The sequence below is a fragment of the Ovis aries genome, chromosome 18, assembly GCF_016772045.2.
Source record: "Ovis aries strain OAR_USU_Benz2616 breed Rambouillet chromosome 18, ARS-UI_Ramb_v3.0, whole genome shotgun sequence".
Taxonomy (NCBI): Eukaryota; Metazoa; Chordata; class Mammalia; order Artiodactyla; family Bovidae; genus Ovis; species Ovis aries.
Genome location: NC_056071.1, coordinates 22,804,238 through 22,822,664, shown reverse-complemented (window position 1 = coordinate 22,822,664; position 18,427 = coordinate 22,804,238). Strand labels below are relative to the sequence as shown.

Below are 18,427 nucleotides of genomic sequence, written 5' to 3'. Positions count from 1 at the left end.
TGTCACCTTCCCCATCCCCAGGAGTTCGTCAGGGGTTCTGCCGATGTCCCGCCCCCAAGCCCATCCTCACGGTCGGAGGGGGGATGCTGCTTGAGTTCACCACCCGTTAAACTCAATTCATAAGATGCTCCCTTTACTGAGATACTTTAATAAAACCTCTGGGGAACCCTCAGCACCTTCATTTCTAAAAAGGTGGCTCTAGTGAACCCTCTGGGGCACAGAGAGCAGAGCAGATACGCTGAGAACAAGTGCATCGGTGCGGGGTGAGTTATCCACCCTCACGCTCATCCTTAGAAACAAGGAGGACAAACGGGCGAGAAAGCCTTCACGCTTTTTGTGTGAAATAACCATGAGCCTGAGTCAGGCTCCTCCTGCTCCTCAGGGCAGCTACATCTGGGAGGTCACGTCTCCTCACCAGGGTTCCTCTCCAGAGTGGACACACCGAGCGTGGGGACTGAGCTGTGTCCTGAGTCTGCACTCGAGAAATGAGGAGCTGGCCGGCCCTGATCTCCTGGCAACAATCCACATTTCGACCAGATGCGTTTTAATTTTTCCAACTAGGAAGACCCTTTTATAGGACTTTCAAGGCCTTCCCATGTGGAAGAAACTTGGATGAGCACGATACGACTTGGTGGGACCTGGCAGATGTTCGGACTCTTAAAACCCTGAGAGCCCAGGGTCTACAGCTCCCGAAAAGGGAACTGCCCAAGAGGACAGGCCGGACAAGGCAAATAAGGGAAAAACAATGCAGCCTGGGGGCTAAGCCTTTTCTCTTTCACTTTCTTGACATTTATATTTACATTTCTTTTAATACATTTTCAAAAACTTCCTCTTTTTTTTGTTTACAATTTTCACATTTTCAAAAGTCCCTTTTTTATGTTTTCAAAAACCCCCATTTCTCTATTAACAATGCCACTGCAGCCCTTCTGTCACAAAAATAATCAGTCTGAAGTATTCAATCATCTATCTTTTAACAACACTGCTGCTGCAAATGAAAAGCTGTCATGGTTTTGAATGCTAGAACTTTAAGCTGGAACAGTGGATGTCTGTATGGAGAACCCTGGAAGCGACACAAACCGGGCCGAACTCTCCCTAGGGAAGGAGGGAGGCGTACAGTTCTGGACGGGGCGGAGCGGCCGGTCAGGGACATGCTCTCCTGGATCGCCAGCCGCAGCTTCAGCTGGTGCAGCGGGTTGCTGATGCCGATCTCACGCTGGATCTCCGTGTCCAACAGGGCGACAGGGTGGACATGATGGCACCGCTCCTCACGTTGGCTGGCAAGCAGCCACCTACCAGGCTGGGATCCCGACCCAGAGCTGGGGACAGGAGACAGGAGGCAGGAGGTTATGCGTGGCTGTGGAGGGACTGACACACCCAGCCCAGGACGGGGGTGCGGGTGCGGGTGGGGGTGGGGCGCCTACACACCTCCAGCCAGACCACAACAGTTGGCCCGTCCCACTGCGCCAAGGCCCGCCTTGTCGCCTGGCTTCCTCCAGCAACTCATGCCTGCAAGTAACAAAACATTCAAAATTCAAGAATCACTACTACACACTGGTATAAAACAAGTTAACCTAAGTATTTATTTTCTTTATAAATTTGAAAAGTGAAACAGTATGTATCTCACCATTTTCCTTTAATCTTCTAAACCATCTACTTAATGAGAGTTCAGACATATTACAAAGAATCCCTGAGTCATGAAATGCTGAATGAGTCCTCGCAATTCCTTACAGAATCACCTTCTTCCCAATGAAAGAATTATTGCCAGCCTTAAAGGATTCAGAAGTCTGCACATCCAAGGGAGGGGGGTAGTCAAGGAAAAACATCCACTCTTCCCTTTCTAAACAGTGAGGACAGATACATAGAAGAGGAAACCACACCGAGATCTGAGCAGAGGAATCTGTCCCTGAGAGAGCTTCAGAAATGCACACCATTTCACAGCAGACGCACAAAGAGCAACACAGACTTTCAGCACAGAACACTACAACACAGCAAGCAAGGAGAGGGCTGGATGGGGGCTGTTTCTCTCCTGCACTGCTGTTCAGCTAACTAGCTACGTGGTAAATTAAGATACTGGTTATTCTTTTTGACTAGGCCACTGTGTGGCTTGCAGGACCCTAGTTCTCCAACCAGGAACCAAACCCAGGCCTCCTGCAGTGGAAGTGTGGAGTTCTAGCTACTGGACTGCTAGGGAATTCCCTGAAGATACACAGTGGCTTTTCAATACATTCAAACAGCATCAGACTTCACTTAAGACTGTGAAGTCTATGTATGGTTAAAGCTCGAAATGCTTCACATCAAATTTCAAGTAACTGTTCCTTACTTCAACCTTAGGTTTCCTAGAATAGTAAATACTCTATTTTCTGGGAATAGTTATACCAGAAAACACAACATGTATCTTAATAGCTCAAAAAGTGAAAGTGGAAGTGTTTTCGCTCAGTCACGTCCAACTTTTGGCGACCCCATGGACTGTAGCCTAGCAGGCTCCTCCCTCCGTGGAATTTTCCAGGCAAGAGTACCAGAGTGGGTTACCATTTCCTTCTCCAGGGGATCTTGGATCTCCCAGGGATCAAACCCAGATTTCCCACATTGCAGGCAGATGCCTTACCATCTGAGCTACCAGGGAAGCCCCTTAATCGCTCAAAGAGAGTTTTAAAAAAGGCAAACTTCTAAAATTCCCGTATGCCAGGGGAGCGAGCATGTACCACGTGCCTGGAGTTTGTGTCCCCACCGCAGCCACCATCCAGAAGCAGATGGAAGGCTCGCCTGGCTTCTGCTGGGGTGTGCTTCCTTCCTCGGCTCTAAGATATCGCATCACTCTGCTGTCAGCGGCTCACTTGCAGCTGAAACCTCTCTACAGAGACAGCTTCAGAGACGAGCCTGGGGGGCTGCCTGTTCTGCTGCAATGACCCTGCTCAGCCCGCCCTGCGGGGCTACTTAGCGAGGACCGCCTGTGCCCCCTCGAGGATGACATTGGAGTCCCCAAGTGCAATTCTTTAAAACACTTGCTTAGCAGTAAACTGATGAGGCATGCTTCCTCGCCTTAAAATTAGAGTCACAGGAGAAAGACATTCGGAAATACAGTGAATTCTATGGGGAACAGATACGCCCAAGAGAAAGCCACACCCTCTGTGGCTGACAACGGGCACTTTAAAGCAGGACATGAGCACCACGGTCAAGCTGTCCTTCCTAACAAGATGGCTGTGTGAGCTTCTTCCCATCAAATGCTCCACACGTGGCACCACCCAGACAACAGGTGTGGCCTTGTTTTCTGAGACTGACCGTCCGCACAGCCCAGCACCTCCTACGAGGGTTCGCTGGGCTCCCCTTCACCAACACCGTGCCCTACTCCTGCAGCGCTGCTCAGCTCAGAGCCTGGAGCTGGGGACGAGCCCCACGGGGAGGCTTCAGGACGCACACAGCTCAGCAGACCTGCTGACTCGGCTTCCCCCGCGAGCTGGCGCATGACAGTGTCCACCAAGGGGAAGAGGAAAGACAGCATTTAGAGCAGGAGGTACACGATGCCCGAGGGGAGTCCCCGCATGCCCAGGACACTGCGATGACCAACGGGGACTCGGCGGCCTTGGCCTCCACTCCTCATGGAGCACGTCCAGCACCTGGTGAGCCTGCAGTGCTCTCCCTGGGAGTTTCGACAGAACGTGAAAATCTGAGATTCACCAACCCTCAAAAATTCTCTGAAAGTGGATGCATTGGCTGTGTAAATTTAGCAATTAAAAGAATACCTTTGAGACAAATTGGGGCTTAATAGAAAGAAAATAGTTTTGAGAAACAAAGTGATTCTCACATCTATAATGCCATAAATATTAAACTATATTCTAGTGATTTTTTTCTGGAATACTAAAATATTTTTTCACGTTTTATAGATAAGGCATTTTCCCTGTAGTCAATGTTGTCTCTGGTTGACTGACAGAGCTGAGATTACCCACTGTGGTCAGAAAATCCTCGTACTTTGAATTGTTCTCTGGGAAGCCACCAGAACATCCTAGAATTTGCCATGGTGTAGCAACAGAGCAAAGAAAAACCCACTTGTGCACGCCCACACATGAACACACACACAGAGTAAGACGTCTACCTTAACGCCAGATCTAGAGAAACCTGCCTACCAGAAAACACACACACACACACACACACACACACACACACACACACACACACACATCCCTAAACACAGGCACCGAATCCACTGGGATTCCTTTAAAATTATCCTTCCTTCACTTTCAAGACAAGAGGCACAGGGGTCCTGAAACTGAGGACAAGGCACACAGGCTCCTCACTTGCAGGTGTCCCTCATGTCCTCGTGGCTGGCCATGCGCAGCGCCCCATCTGCAGCCGGTCCACCCGAAGGGACCACAGAGAGGTGGGACTCGAAGTTTCACTTTTGATGGTGGTCTTGTCATCTCGTACCTCTTCCCGTAAAGCTGGCAGCTGAGGGAATGAGGTAAGTGTAAAACTGGGTGACAATAGACTGTGTCGAATGTGTGATCTGGAGCTCTGTGAATAGCTGAGAAGCTGTGGAGTAGCTGTCCCCATGTCGGCGTTTCTGTCATTAAATGTGCCGTTGATGCTCTAGTGTGACCGTCCCGCCCCCCCCATCCGGGTGGCAGGGACCCCCACGTGGCAGCCCCCAGGCTTGCTCTCTCCAGCTCATCCACCCTCTAGAAGTTTCCCCACCCTCAGTAGGAGTGGGCGCTGCAGGTGTGTGTGTGTCCTCGTGCCCCGTGTGACATTGCACGACTAACCACAGTCTGTGTTTGCACGCTTCCTCCCGTGCTCTTGGGACCAAGCAGCGTGGCGGGAACGCAGAGGCTGGATTGTGCTATAGTCAGGACTTACTCCTGCTGAGCTTTGCGGTGAGTACAGGCCGGCCTGGTCCCGCGGGGGCACGGAGGCCACTCCCTAGGAGTGGAGGGTCAGCAGGTCTCCAGAGGTCGCGCCCGAGAGAGGAGCCCTCAGCGGCAGAGAACGTGACCTTGGCGCTCGCCTGCCACCTGAGTGGTCAGAACATGGCCCGAGTCTCCCTCGCATCCGTGCACACGGGTGTCCCTCCCACAGCAGCAGTGCTGCTGGCCATGCCCTGCGTGCACGTTCTCGGAGGGAACAGGGCCCAGAGCATCAGGCGTCACAGGGCTGCCCTGCCCTGGGCCTCTTCATCCAGAGGCCAGTGTTTAACACAGAAGTGCCCTGGCATCTGGGGGTCAGCCACTGCTGAGGGGCCACCCTCCCTTGCAGGGGCTGCTCTGGGCGGTCCTCTGGTGGGTCCAGCCCGGGAGCCCAGCCCTGCTCGAGCCACTCTGAGAGCAGGAGGCTGTCTGCTCTGTCCTGTTCACGTCTCAGCTAGAAAGCTGGATTGGGTTTTCAGTTTTTTTACCAGCAGCTTTTAGCTATATGTCAGAATAAAGCCAGCCACAGAGTTCTCTCCTTGATCTGCTTGGTCCTTCATGTTTCTCTGAATTCTCAAAGCAGCTGAAGCCCAGAATGGGGTGGGGCGGGGTGTCTGGAGAGGAGGGGCTCGGGCACCAGCTGCTGTCCCAGGACTGACTCGTCTATGTGTTTGTTTCCAGTTTACCCGCACTACTTCTGTAGGTGATTATACAGCGTCCAGAATACGACAAAGGCTACATTTTGAACTTGATGCAATCTTTAATCTGTCAATACTTGTTATATGGACCATAAGATATTTTATTACAGAGTTTTTAATTAGCGAAAAATTCATGAATACCAGAGGAAAAAAATGTTCCTTATATTTATGTAAACATATGACTTCATTTATATACTTCCTTTTTCTTGTATATCCAGGCTATGAATATCCTTTCAGATCAGTTCATGTTCTGATACCTGATTTTAGTCTTTCAAATGATTGTACTGTAATACTTGTCTGTATAAATCCTATGAACAAATACAGGGCTTTTGCAAATGATGCATTTATTGTCATTATTCTTGTTGAATTTTTAAATGTTAAACCACGAGAGAAGGGATTTTACTGCGATTGTAAAATCATCATGACACGGTGAGCATTATCCTTCCAGAATGTAACCAAGCTCTCCAACAATCACTCTGAAATGAGCGAACTTAATTTCAACCAATTGTTGTATTTTAACGACTGACCTAAACTGTACCTTGTTTCTGGGAAGAAATGCTTTTCGTCTGCAGCGTGAAGCGATTTAAAAGCACTGGGTGTTAAATGTGAGCTTCTAATGAAATTTGGGCTGAAAGGATAACTAGAAGATGACTATGAAAATCTCTCCTGTAACCCAGTCTCTGTGGACCCAGATCCCTCCTCTCCGGTGAGACTCTTCGAGGACCAATCGCGATGCCCTGCACCCGCTGCGGAGCCATCGAGCTGGACAGTGAGGGCACCACATCCCCGATAGACAGACAGCATAGTGCAGCTCTGACAAAGGCCTTATTTTTCTGATGTAAATCATCTTTTTACATCTGTTTGTAAACATGTTTAAAGAATGGACCTAGGCATACATTTTTAGATTTTGATGACATAGCCATTTTGTGTGGACCCAGATCCCTCCTCTCCGGTGAGACTCTTCGAGGACCAATCGCGATGCCCTGCACCCGCTGCGGAGCCATCGAGCTGGACAGTGAGGGCGCCACATCCTCGACAGACAGACAGCATAGTGCAGCTCTGACAAAGGCCTTATTTTTCTGATGTAAATCATCTCTTTACATCTGTTTGTAAACATGTTTAAAGAATGGACCTAGGCATACATTTTTAGATTTTGATGACATAGCCATTTTGGATAGTATAAGTAGTAAATGTAACTTTTACTTTTTCAGGAGCACATTAAAGCAGCCAGCAAGAGATGTGTTCAGATCATGGTGCCTTATTATGCAGCTGACCTCTCAGCAGACACAGATGGCACGTCTCTTTACATGTGTGTTCTGCCTTTCCTTGTACAATTCATTGTTAACATTCTGATTTTCTATTAATCTTATGTGAACTTCCTGAATATGTGACAAAGTATGCACAGTCTACTTTTGAACTATTTTTTATCACAGTATTATTTATTGCTTTCTTTCAATAAAGTACTGAAGCAAAATTTCCCACTGCCAAGAAAGAGTGCCGAGGGTAAGCTGTACTCTCAATGAGAACAGACCAGAGCTGGTCATGGGAGCCCGTGTCATCACACGGACATTCTGTTAAGAGAAACGGATGGATACAATGGCAAGGCTAGAAGGCGGAAGTATAGGTGTCCCCAAAGGACGATCGACCTGGTATTCATGTCCTTGGCTCCGGAGACAAGGGACTCCATCACTTCAGCACCTGCGGGGACAGGGCCCCTCTGCTGCTGAGGCGTGGGCAGCAGGCCGAGGGTGGGAACAAAGTGCAGGTGTCGAGGCTCACCGTGGATCCCAGGGCGGGGAGGCCGAGGGCAACCCTGACGTGGACCCGAAAGATGCACTAGGGAGTGTACGTGTGCACACTTGTGTGTGGGAGCTTTTCATGTTATTTTAGTCAACAGTCTTTCTTATTCATATATCCATAGAAACAAGAATGTAGCAGGGGGAGGTGGGAGGGAGATTCAAGAGGGAGGGGACACACGTACACCTATGGCTAATTCATGTTGCTGTCCGGCAGAAATCAAACCGATATTGCACAGCAATTATGCTTCAGAGAAAAAGAACATAGCAAGGTGGTCAGGAAAGTATGAAACAAAGATTTCTCAGAGAGATTTATAATCACAACTCTGTGTACATCTGGGAGCAGGCTGCCCACTACCATCAGACCTTCCCACCAGCATCAGACGTTTAACCCCCAGCATCAGGCCTTAGTCCAGCATCAGGCCCTCCCCCAGCATCAGGCGTGGCAGCCCCACTTGTCTGACGCTCCTGAGCACACTTAGGCAGCCCCAGAGCAGCAGGACAATAGCTCTTGCAGGATGTGCATCTTTAGGAATCACCTGCGGAGCAGCAGCAGCTGGGGTCTGTTTCAGGCCAAGGAGAGGCAAAGAAGAGGCACTTGTGCCAGAGGCAGTGGTGGGTGTGGGCACGTTCCCCAGCTCTGCTTCCTCCCCGAGGGGGCTTTGCTCTCCTGCTCTTCTCACATGCTCACTCCAGGGCCCCAGGGCTGTGTCCTTCCAGATTCACGGTCTCCTTGATATCTCAAACCCAAGTCCTGAGTTGCGTCCCAGTCCAGCATGGCAGAGGGCTGGGAACACCCAAGCTCAAGGGCTGAAAGGATCCCAGGGGGACAGCTGGGCCCCATCGGGTGGCAGAGCAGGCGATGAGGGTGGCCACCCACAGAGAGCCCCACAGCAGCACTGGAAGGAGAGCAGGGATGCCTTAGCTCACTTGGGGATGCTGCCTGGCCTCAGCACTCAGATGTCACCCCCAGCAGCTCTGGGGACACAGGAAGCCGGTGAGTGACACCACGCAAATCGGGCCGTGTGGGTGGGCACTGCTGACCATGGCCTCGGTTTTCATTCCGGTTCCGACTGTCCCTCCAAGGGCTGGTGGGCTCCTCCTCCGAATGGCACAGATACTTTCTTTGTGGGTGAACACATCCTGGCTTGTTTCTATGGGCACTGTTGTCGCTCTTCGTGTGTTTTCCTTTTTTCAACCTGTGCTTGCTGCTCTTCCAGTTTAGCTTAGGAGCAGCCCCCTTATTTTCTGCATTTCCTAGTTGTCAGCGTTCCCTGGGGCTTTCCAGGTGGCGCTGGTGGTAAACATCCTGCCTGCCACTGCAAGAGATAACGAGAGATGTGGGTTCGATCCCTGGGCTGAGAAGATGCCCTGGAGAAGGGCATGGCAACCCACTCCAGTATTCTTGCCTGGATAATCCCATGGACAGAGGAGCTCCTGGGCTATAGTCCCTGGGGTCACAAAGAGTCAGACACGACTGAAGCAGTTTAGCACACACTCAGGTTTTAGTTCAGTCACTCAGTTGTGTCCAGCTCTTTGCCACTCCGTGGACTGCAGCATTCCAGGCTTTGCTGTAAGTCACTGTCTCCTGGAGTTTGCTCAAACTCATGTCCATCGAATCAGTGATGCCATAGAACCATCTCATTCCTACTGCATCCACCAGAGAGGTGGCTGGGGCTCGGCAAAGTGCATGGTCCCACTGCGTGGATGTGAACCTGCCCTCACCACTGCCTCACCGCGCCTTCTAGATTCACTGTCTCCTCCCCTGTAAATAGGGAGGTGGCAGCACCTGCTTGGTAAGGGGCACACACAGCATCTGGTATACAATCAATGCACCATCCAGCTCAGTGTTGTATTCACTAACAAGAGGGATAGCATTGAATAATCTGCTCCTTTTTCTCTCTTCTCCCTTCACTGTGCTCCAGACCACATCTGTTTTACTCACCCTGTAAGTCCCACACCCAGCAAAAAGAAGACACTCAACAAATATCTGGCTGAAGAGGCAGGAACATACCCTGTCCTTAAGGAGATGAAGCCGAGCGAGACGGGGGCCTGATGATAACACTGTGTGATGAGGAGACCCCAGGAGGACCTGCATGGCTGTGGGCTGGGTGGGGGGCATGGGCAGAACCCTTCATGAGCTCCTGGGGATGGGGAAAGTGGCAGAAAGGAGGGGATGCTGTTCCTTGTGGGGTGCCCACAGATCGTACCTCACTCCTCTCTGATGAGCACTTAGGCCGTTTCCAAACACCTGTCACTGTTCTGGAGGAAACAGTTATTGCCCGGCTCCTACTCAACCCATTTCGTAGAATATGTTTCTCATCGGAGTATAAGCATCTGCTTTACTCATTCCATGCTCCGTTCATCCACCCACCCATCCAGCCAGCCATCTGTTCATCCACCTGTCCACCCATCTACTCATCAATTGATCTGGTCATCTGGGACCCTAGAGAAGACAGACGCCTTCTCCACTCCTCCCAGAAGGACACCTAGTGTGAGTGACAGGAGCCGCGTGGGGACAGCGGGGGAGACACAGAAGGGACATACATGCAGACCCTCCTCCCTCTGAACGGTGAAGCACCCACCTGGTCCTAACGCCTCCTTGCTGGCGTGTCCAGGCCGGCCCTTTTCCTTCTTGCCAAACCAACGACCGATGGAGGACGTGATGCCCTTCTTCTTCGGGGCTTTCTGCAGCGAGTCCTGGCTGCTGTTGCTCTTGCTGGGGTTGCCCCCAGGACCGTCCTGAGAGCCTGTCGCGCTTCGGGGAGAGAAAACGACCTTTAACTGGCACCCTTGTGCAAACACACACCCCTCCATAAGACCTACTGATAGAACCGGCCACCCAGCAACACCCACGCCTCAACCTCGCAGCAGACAGTGGAGTCTCCTTCACCACCCACACTCCACACGAGCGATGCAGGCTTCCGGCCACAAACAATGGCCCCACGAAGCTGAGATTCTCTGACTGGAGCCCTCCCCCAAGGAGGGAGGTCTTCACTCCAGACGAGCTGGTGCAGAGGGCGCCCTGACCCTCCCTCAGGGTCGCTGCTTGGCAGGTGACGACGCTCCCAGAGAAGGCGAGCTCCCCAGTTCTGGGCAGTTCCCCCGCCTCCTGCAGGGTGACCGTCCTCGGCCGTGGCAGGAGAGCGACGGTCACTGTGCAGGGCTGCTGGGCAGGTGACCACATGTGCCCTCCATCGAGTGCTGCCTGGCACACGACGGGAGCTCAGCAGGTGGGGGTCTGAATGAGGACAGTGTCAGTCACAGGAGGGGACAGACAGTCTCCTGAGAGGAGACCCCTGAGGAAGAGGGAGGGACCCTCAAGAGCAAAGCCGAGAGGCACGGAGCCGTAACCATCAGGAACGTGCCCCAGGCCTGGCAGACCTCTAGCAAGAGCAGGAAGAGACCTCCCACAGGAGTCAATACGTAGAGACAGATGTTTTCTAAAATCACTGAGGTCACTGAGCTCTTCTACCCCAGCACCTGAAGTTCACCACTAAACATAGGCACCGAATCCAGTGGGATTCCTTTACAACCATCCTTGCAACTCTTTCAAGACAAGAGGCACAGGGCTCCTGAACCTGAAGACGAGGTGAGCAGGCCCCTTACTTGTGGGCGTCCCTGATGTCCTCGTCGCTGGCTGTGCACAGTGAGCCCGTGAGCCGGTCCAGCCGAAAAGACCGCAGCGAGGCAGAGGTCGAGGTTTCACATTTGATGGTGTCATCTTCTACCTCTTCCTGTAAAGCTGGCAGCTGAGGGAGTGAGGTAAGTGTAAAATTGGCTAACAATAGACTGTGTCGAAAAAGGCTATCACACAGGCTTTACGTTATAACCAGAAACTTACTTGAAAATATATTAGCTATGCTATCCGCCAAGTACAAAAAATGCCTTGTTCTAGCTTAATGCCATCTTAAAGGACTGTTTGTTCAAGAGAAGCGGAGCCGTGGAGCAGCGAGAGCACCCCACTGAGTGCAGAGACCCCGGATGGGAGCCTCCCTGCAGCCGGGCTCTGCACTCCCTGAAATCCAGCGACCAGATGGCCCTGCCAGGCAGGACAGCAGAGCCACGCCAGCACCGAGAACTCTGCATGGCATGAACTGCCCTGATGAAAGGACTGTGCTCATCGCCAGATGCTGCTCGGAGGCACCACTAGCAAGAGTGAGAAACCTCTCAGCAAAGCCGTCCAGACCTTTCTATTTGAAGGAGAAAAGGAAACAGCTTGTACCACCACCCAAGATCATTTGTAGTGATGACGCAGGTTACTGAACCCATGACAACAAGTCAAACACAGAAAAGATACCTAAGCCCTCCATGCGAACACCATGTGTCTGGCTTGTATTTCTCAGTAACATACAGACCGGGGGCTACACACTGAAGTGCTTACACCCAGTTGGAGTGTCATTTGCTCACTGGGGTTTACATAAAGCTCTCCTAGGTCTTCACTAAGAAATAATCTTGTATCAACCTAGAGGGGTGGGATGGGGAGGGAGATGGGAGGGAGGTTCGAAAGGGAAGGGATGTATGTGTACCTATGGATGGTTCATGTTGAGGTTTGACAGAAAAGAACAAAATTCTGTAAAGCAATTTTCCTTCCATTTAAAAATAAACTAATTAAAAAAAAGAAAAAGAATATCTTGCCTGGACTCCCAGCTCTTCCGCTAGTCCTGGGTCTGAAGATAGGAAAGACACTGGTGGCAACAGTGTGGGGAACAGATGAACCCCTCGGGGTCCAGACAGGTCTCACTTATACATTTGGGTGTGTGGTTAAGCAGGGGAGCTTTGAGGAAACATGCACGGCAAGTATTTTTATAAACCATGAGTGTGTTGTTTTAACCAACTAACCAGTCCTTTTTAAATGGGATTCTGTAAAGAACACTGGTCCCGTGCAGCCCCACAGGAGCTTGGTGACAACAAAGTGACTTAGTGCAAAATACAGCTGAACTCATTTAACAGCAGCTGGATAAACTGGGCACCCTCCCCTGACCTCTACCAAGAAACCTCAGACAACAGAAGGCTACAAAGGCTAGAAATCCTCCACATGGAACTGAACGGGGATCAATCTCAAATTCAAGTTACAATAAGCACTTATAAAATTCAGAAAACAACAAAGAACAGAGCAGGGAAGTGACACACCTGGGTTGACTGTGGACTCAGTGGAGACAAACACCTGCCTTAGAGTCAGGGACCACGGCCAGCCCCTTCCCCCGGGCCTCCTCCTAAGGAAGGCTCTGGGTCCGCAGCCTGGCCGCCCTCCCCCAGGATGGGAGCCGCCCCACTGGTGCCCACGTGACTAGGATGGGCAGTGCCGTGTCCTCACTTACCAGGAGGGCAAAGCAGGCCACAGAGCGGGCGAGCGGCACACCCAGGGCACCAACCCCAGGGTGATGGCGCTGCTCTGCTGTGCCCAGCAGAAGGGCTCCCGGGCACTGAGCTGCCTGAACTGGAGCACGGCTGCCCGAGTCCTGCAGGAAGGCCCCAGGAGTGCTCCATCAGCGGGCTGGGAGTGGGAGAGGGACAAGGAAGGCCAGCCCTCAGGGCAGTGGACTCCAACAACAGGGGCTCAACCAAGTGACCAAAGGGGAGAGGCAGCGAGCTCCCTCCTGATGCTCCCTCCATCAGGGATGCCGTGATGGACACGAGAGCCTGTGGAGCAAAGCGGGCTGGACGGCACCACAGGAAGTGTCCCGGCTCTGATCTGACCAGTCCGAACCACACTGCTGGGTGTGGGAGCCTGGGCACGGTGCTCGGCCTCTCTAAGCCTCAGTGTCCCTGTCTGCTGAATAGGGATAACAGCAGCCTGGACCTCACCTGGCATCTGCGGGATTAGATGACAGAATCGGAAAGCACTTGACACGGTGCCTGGCGCACAGAGTCTCCTGCACACTGCTACCCACCGTCATTAAATTGGCTTCCCCCAAATCTAACTTCTATGGCTCTGATTCAGTCATTTGTTTAAAAAAAAACTCTAAGCGGAAATTCCACGGTGGTCAAGACGTTAGGACTTGGCACTTTCACTGCCAGGACACTGGTCTGATCCCTGGTTGCGGAACTAAGATCCTATAAGCTGTGCAGCAAGGCCAAAAAAATAAGTAAGGAAAAATTTAAAAATAATAAATAATACTATGTCTATCATAAATAAGCATGAGATATTACAAGGCAAACAAGTGGGAGACAGGCAAACTGTTACAATTGTCCCAACAAATGACCTATTTCCAACAGAATCATCAGCATACTTTAAGTGGTGGGTGAGTTTCATTACTTCCATTAAAATGTCAATTATTCACCAGTACATAACCACACAGTGTTCATTCATGTAAAATGATAAGGACTCTAATACTTCACAGAGAAACAGAGGCATGCTAAATTACTAAATAGTTTACCTTTTGACAATGCTTCTTTAAATCACTAGGCTGATAGATGCATGCAAAGAAATGAAGAGAAACCAGATTTCTTGTGACTTTGAAGCTAAAAATTCAAGAATCAGTATAGACAAACACAGTATAGAAAAAATGATGGCAAACATATAAGTGAGATGAACATTAGGGAACATGTAACTGGAAACAGAACATTTCTTTGGACCACAGAAATTAAATAAGCTATTCAAGATTTACTAGAGAAACACTATAAATTATTACTCAGGAAGATACAATTCTATTACAACATCATGATGTATTAAAGCACAGCATTCTGTACAATAAAGGCCCTTAACAGTTGTCTATTCTCAGCCAAACTTCTCTGTAAGTTAGTTTCTCTTCATAAAAACCATGTTATACTTTAAAATAGTAATTTAACTGATGAGGAAGTTACCATAATACCTATTTGAACACTGAACAAATCGAACCATCTATTGGACATTCACATAAAATGCTTACCTAGAATTTGATTTAAAAGTTCTCAAAATAAATGTATTAAAGCAGGTTCCCTGTGAAAATATGTAAGAAAGAAAGCTAGCATGATAGCAGGTGCAGTCTTTACATTTTATTAACCATAGAAGATGCTTTTTAAAGAGTCTAGTAGAGACATTAACTGTGCAAAAGGTGATGAGATTTATAGTCTTAAAAACAAGCACCAACACAGAAAGGATATTGTGTCAAAAGTCCATTAATTCTACACTGAAGAAGATCATTTCTTTAGGTAAGGATAATCTCATTTATGAATGACACATGATATGCGGTTTAGGATCCATCAACATTACGCTTGTAACTGCATAGTGCTATGCTAATTCAAACTTACTGCTATGGGGGAAAAACACCATTTGATGAGACATGAAGACAAAGCACAAACCTGACTAAGGGGGCACCTGCTGTGGACCACAGCACTGCTATGACCAGAGCAGGTGGGAGGACGGGGAAGGGGAGATGGATAGGTCAGCTGCAGCCTCGGGGGCGAGGCGGGGCAGTGGTGGGAAGCTGGGGTCTGGATTGACAACCACTGAGCAGACAACAGGATGAGCCAGGAAATCAAAACCAATGAGGAAACCAGACACACCGTCAGAGAACTACAACAGCAGGACAAAATATACAGAACTGTTCTTCTACAAATACTCGGAAAGAAATCAATCGTGAAACTACAGAGAAATCGTCACAGAATTTTAAATATCAACTAATTAGCCAACGAAGCAAATTATAAAAAGTGTCTCCAAAGACCACAAAATGGACTAGTTACCACTTCACATGCCGCTAAATGATTCACAGTTAATTTAATTATATGCCGACTAACAATGCAGCTAACACGAAACGGGTGGTAACCAAAAAAAAGTGAAAATACAAGCGCAGTTACAAAGCAGAGTGTTGTAAACATGAGTTCATGGGGTAAACAGCAATGCACTCACAAAACCTAAGCTAAACATGGAAGAAAGCTGGAACATGTGCTTTAGAGCCGCACACTCTGTCACCAAAAGCCCTAGGTCGTCATCCCGTTTTCAGACTCGGAAGAGTGAGGAAGCCAGACTTCTTCACTGGGGCCCTGGGGCAGCGGGCTTTTAACCTGGTTTCACACTCAGAGCTGGCCTGAGCGCGAGGCCAGGCCCATCAGCGAGCAGACCAGTTGAGATTCCTAAGCCAGGGGTCCAAATATCAAGACTCATTTGTCGCTGTGTGATTATGGAATGATTTCGCTCAGTGGTGTCCGACTCTTTGCGGCCCCATGGACAGTGGCCTACCAGGCTTCGCGGTCCATGGGATTTTCCAGGCAAGAATACTGGAGTGGGCTGCCATTTCCTTCTCCAGGGGATCTTCCCAACCCAGGGATCGAACCCGGGTCTCCTGCATTGCACACAGACGCTTTACCGTCTGAGGCACTAGGGAAGCCCGATTGAAGACTAGGCAGTTTAAAAAATCTTAGACCTCTGAGCGTAGCAAACGTACCTGATTTTCTTCTGGGTAAAAAAGAGAAAAAACAAACAAACAAAAGAAAACCAGTGTGCTCGGGGAGGGACGTGCCAGGGAAGAGGCAGACACATACCAGAGTTAGGAAGCCCAGCTTGTCTTCTTCTGGCTCAGGGCTGGGCTGCCTCCTTTTGGGCATGGAGCGCCCTCTGCTGGGCGGGAAGGAGCCGGCATGCGAGGAGGCGGGATCCAGGTTGAGGGAGCTCGAGGATTCAAAGCGCCGAAGGTTGCTGAAGCTCCCACTGCCCACCCTGCTCTCAATCCCCTCCGCCCGCTGATCCGTGTTCTCCTTGTCTTTTTGGATCAACCTAAAACAGAATAAAATCATCACCTGCCTTTGTCAGCAGAAGAACATTTCTGGACAGCAAATGTGGGCTTGCATTCTGTGTCACGATTAGCAAATTCCAGGAAGAGTTGCTCAATTAACATCTCAGCGAAAAGGTTCAGCTTTCCCTCTTTGGAATATTCTCAAACTTAGAATCACTTATCATTGAGTCTTACAAAGTGGCCCCTCATCATTCACGTTTGATTTGACTTACTGACTCTAACATTCTGATGGGGCCTGGGTGGTGACTCTCCCTGTGCGGAGATACCTGAAGCTGACCACCTTTACCTTCCCTGCTCTCAGGGCAGAGATGCACGTGAGTGCCTCAGAGCTTTTCCACTGGGAATCCGGAACTCCGTATAACCAAAACAGCCACTCACGAGCAAGCTGGAGTTTCTACACACGTCTCCAGACCAGACGAAGTGCTGAGCTGCACGTTTCATTCTGTTTTCAGCTTGTGTATGTGCAAACGCATCACTTGATGAAGTTCTCCACCAGCTTTGTGTGAGTTTCTGGATTCAGGTCAATGTGCTGCATTGACCTGGAATTCACAGTTACTGCTCTTCTCCCCTAATGTGTCATGGATGATTTTATATACAGATTCAATGCATGATTATGCAAATAAAATGATTTTCCAATTAAAATACAAGATCCTTACAGGTAGTAAACTCTCCAGTTTCACTTCTACTTATACATCTTGAAAGTTTTTCACTGTTGACAAGTTGATGGACAGAATTTACCATTAACATCAAGTCAACTTGTTGCATAAGGAAAAATCATTTTTACCTGACAACTTGCTCTAAAAATAAAAATATTAATACAGAAGTGTTCGAAATTTCCTATGGGGATGAGGAAAGATAATCTTTCTGAGCTTGTCTGTGCTCAAACACGGCCCACAAAGCAGTCTGTCTCAGCGTCAAAAGTACAGGCGGCACCATCTGCGTTTGCTGGTTGTGCCATTCACCCCTGCCATTTCCCTGAGCCCCCGCACTCAACTGGCAAGAACGGGCACCTCGCCAGGGGTGACGGGATGAGAATAATCTGAGCAGCAGCTCTGCCAGGTCCTGTGCAGGCTCACCGGCCTGCAGCCACTCTGAACGTGGACTCGGGACAGGAGGCACAGCTGTGCGGGTGTGGCACCAGGCAGGCCTCGGGGGCCCAGCCACCCGGCTGCACCCAGACCCAGGGCCCCCTGCTCACCACGAGGCGGGCCTTTGGGTTCTATCCTGTTTTGTAAACTGTTCTAACTGCCAAGACTGGGTCTAAAGAAAACATTTTAAATATACTGATGAGATGAGAAAAACTCAAACACATGTCCTTGGGTCACTGTCTTACAACAAGCCAATCTTCACAGTGTATTAAGTTAAAAAGGAAAATGCAGATCTGAGTGGGAATTTGCCAAGCCCAGAACCCCAGCTTTTCTGTTCCAGGTGGCTTTTCACCAGAAGGTAGAAGGCTCCGAGGGACACACGAGGGCGAACCCTCAGTGCTGGAGGGTGCACAGGCCACAGGGGACACTGCCTCGGCACCTCACCCACCTTGGGGCACAGAGCTGAGGGGGGGACACCCCACAACGCCCCCCCACAGAGTGCTGACACCACACTGTGGACAGAATGCCCTGGCTGACTGAGCTCTATAATCAAGGGCAATCTCAGAACTGAAAATTCTCGAAGCAGACCTGAAGTCAGTTTTCTCACTACGGAACACTCAGACTTCTCTAAGCAGGAGACAGCTCCTCAGAGAAGCCGAGCCTCCGGGGAGCTGGGCTCAGGCACACCCACCAGCTTTCTTCGTTGATCCTGTCCAGCTGCTTCTGAATCCTCCCGGCCGGAGTCTTGGCATCGGCCTGGCTGCGGGGCGACAGCAGAGCGGGCATGCTGAAGAGGGTGACCCGGTCACCCTCGCCGTCTGACACGCCCTTGTCAGTCTCGAACAGCTGGCCAACGTTGGCCAGCACGCTGGCTTGCTGCCGGCGCTGCCGGTCCTGATCTTTCAGGGGCTGCACCTGGGCACGAGAGGACCACGTCTCGTCAGCAACATTCTGGGCACCTCAAGTCTATCAGGAACTGAACACAATTTTACATGGAAGCTCTGACTTTGGACAAATGGGCCCTGCTTATGAGACACTGCCATCTCTTAAGCGAGCAGTACTGAAGAAACGGGCAGGAGGAGAATCCAGTTCCTAGATGGCCTGGTGACATTCAGGTCTCACGTGGACGGAAGGCAATCCTATGAGGCTATTCACAAGGGTGGGCTGATGGAGTCAGAGACAAAAACCGAAAATTACAAAATATATCCTTGCTTCCATCAGCCAGGCTGAAGG

General features: G+C 50.1%; 1 protein-coding gene across 1 annotated transcript in view; it reads right to left on the bottom strand.

The window, feature by feature from the left end:
• Positions 1–498: 498 nt before the first annotated feature.
• LOC114118854 (liprin-alpha-1-like) overlaps positions 499–18,427 on the bottom strand; it is a 30,380-nt gene continuing 12,451 nt past the window's right edge. The window contains exons 7-12 of the mRNA XM_060401959.1: positions 17,886–18,109; positions 15,856–16,087; positions 11,002–11,144; positions 9,978–10,150; positions 1,426–1,506; positions 499–1,316 (exon numbers count right to left, since the gene is read on the bottom strand). Coding sequence (XP_060257942.1) covers positions 1,177–1,316; positions 1,426–1,506; positions 9,978–10,150; positions 11,002–11,144; positions 15,856–16,087; positions 17,886–18,109 — 993 coding nt within the window. The 3' untranslated portion in view covers positions 499–1,176. The remainder of the gene's footprint in view (positions 1,317–1,425; positions 1,507–9,977; positions 10,151–11,001; positions 11,145–15,855; positions 16,088–17,885; positions 18,110–18,427) is intronic.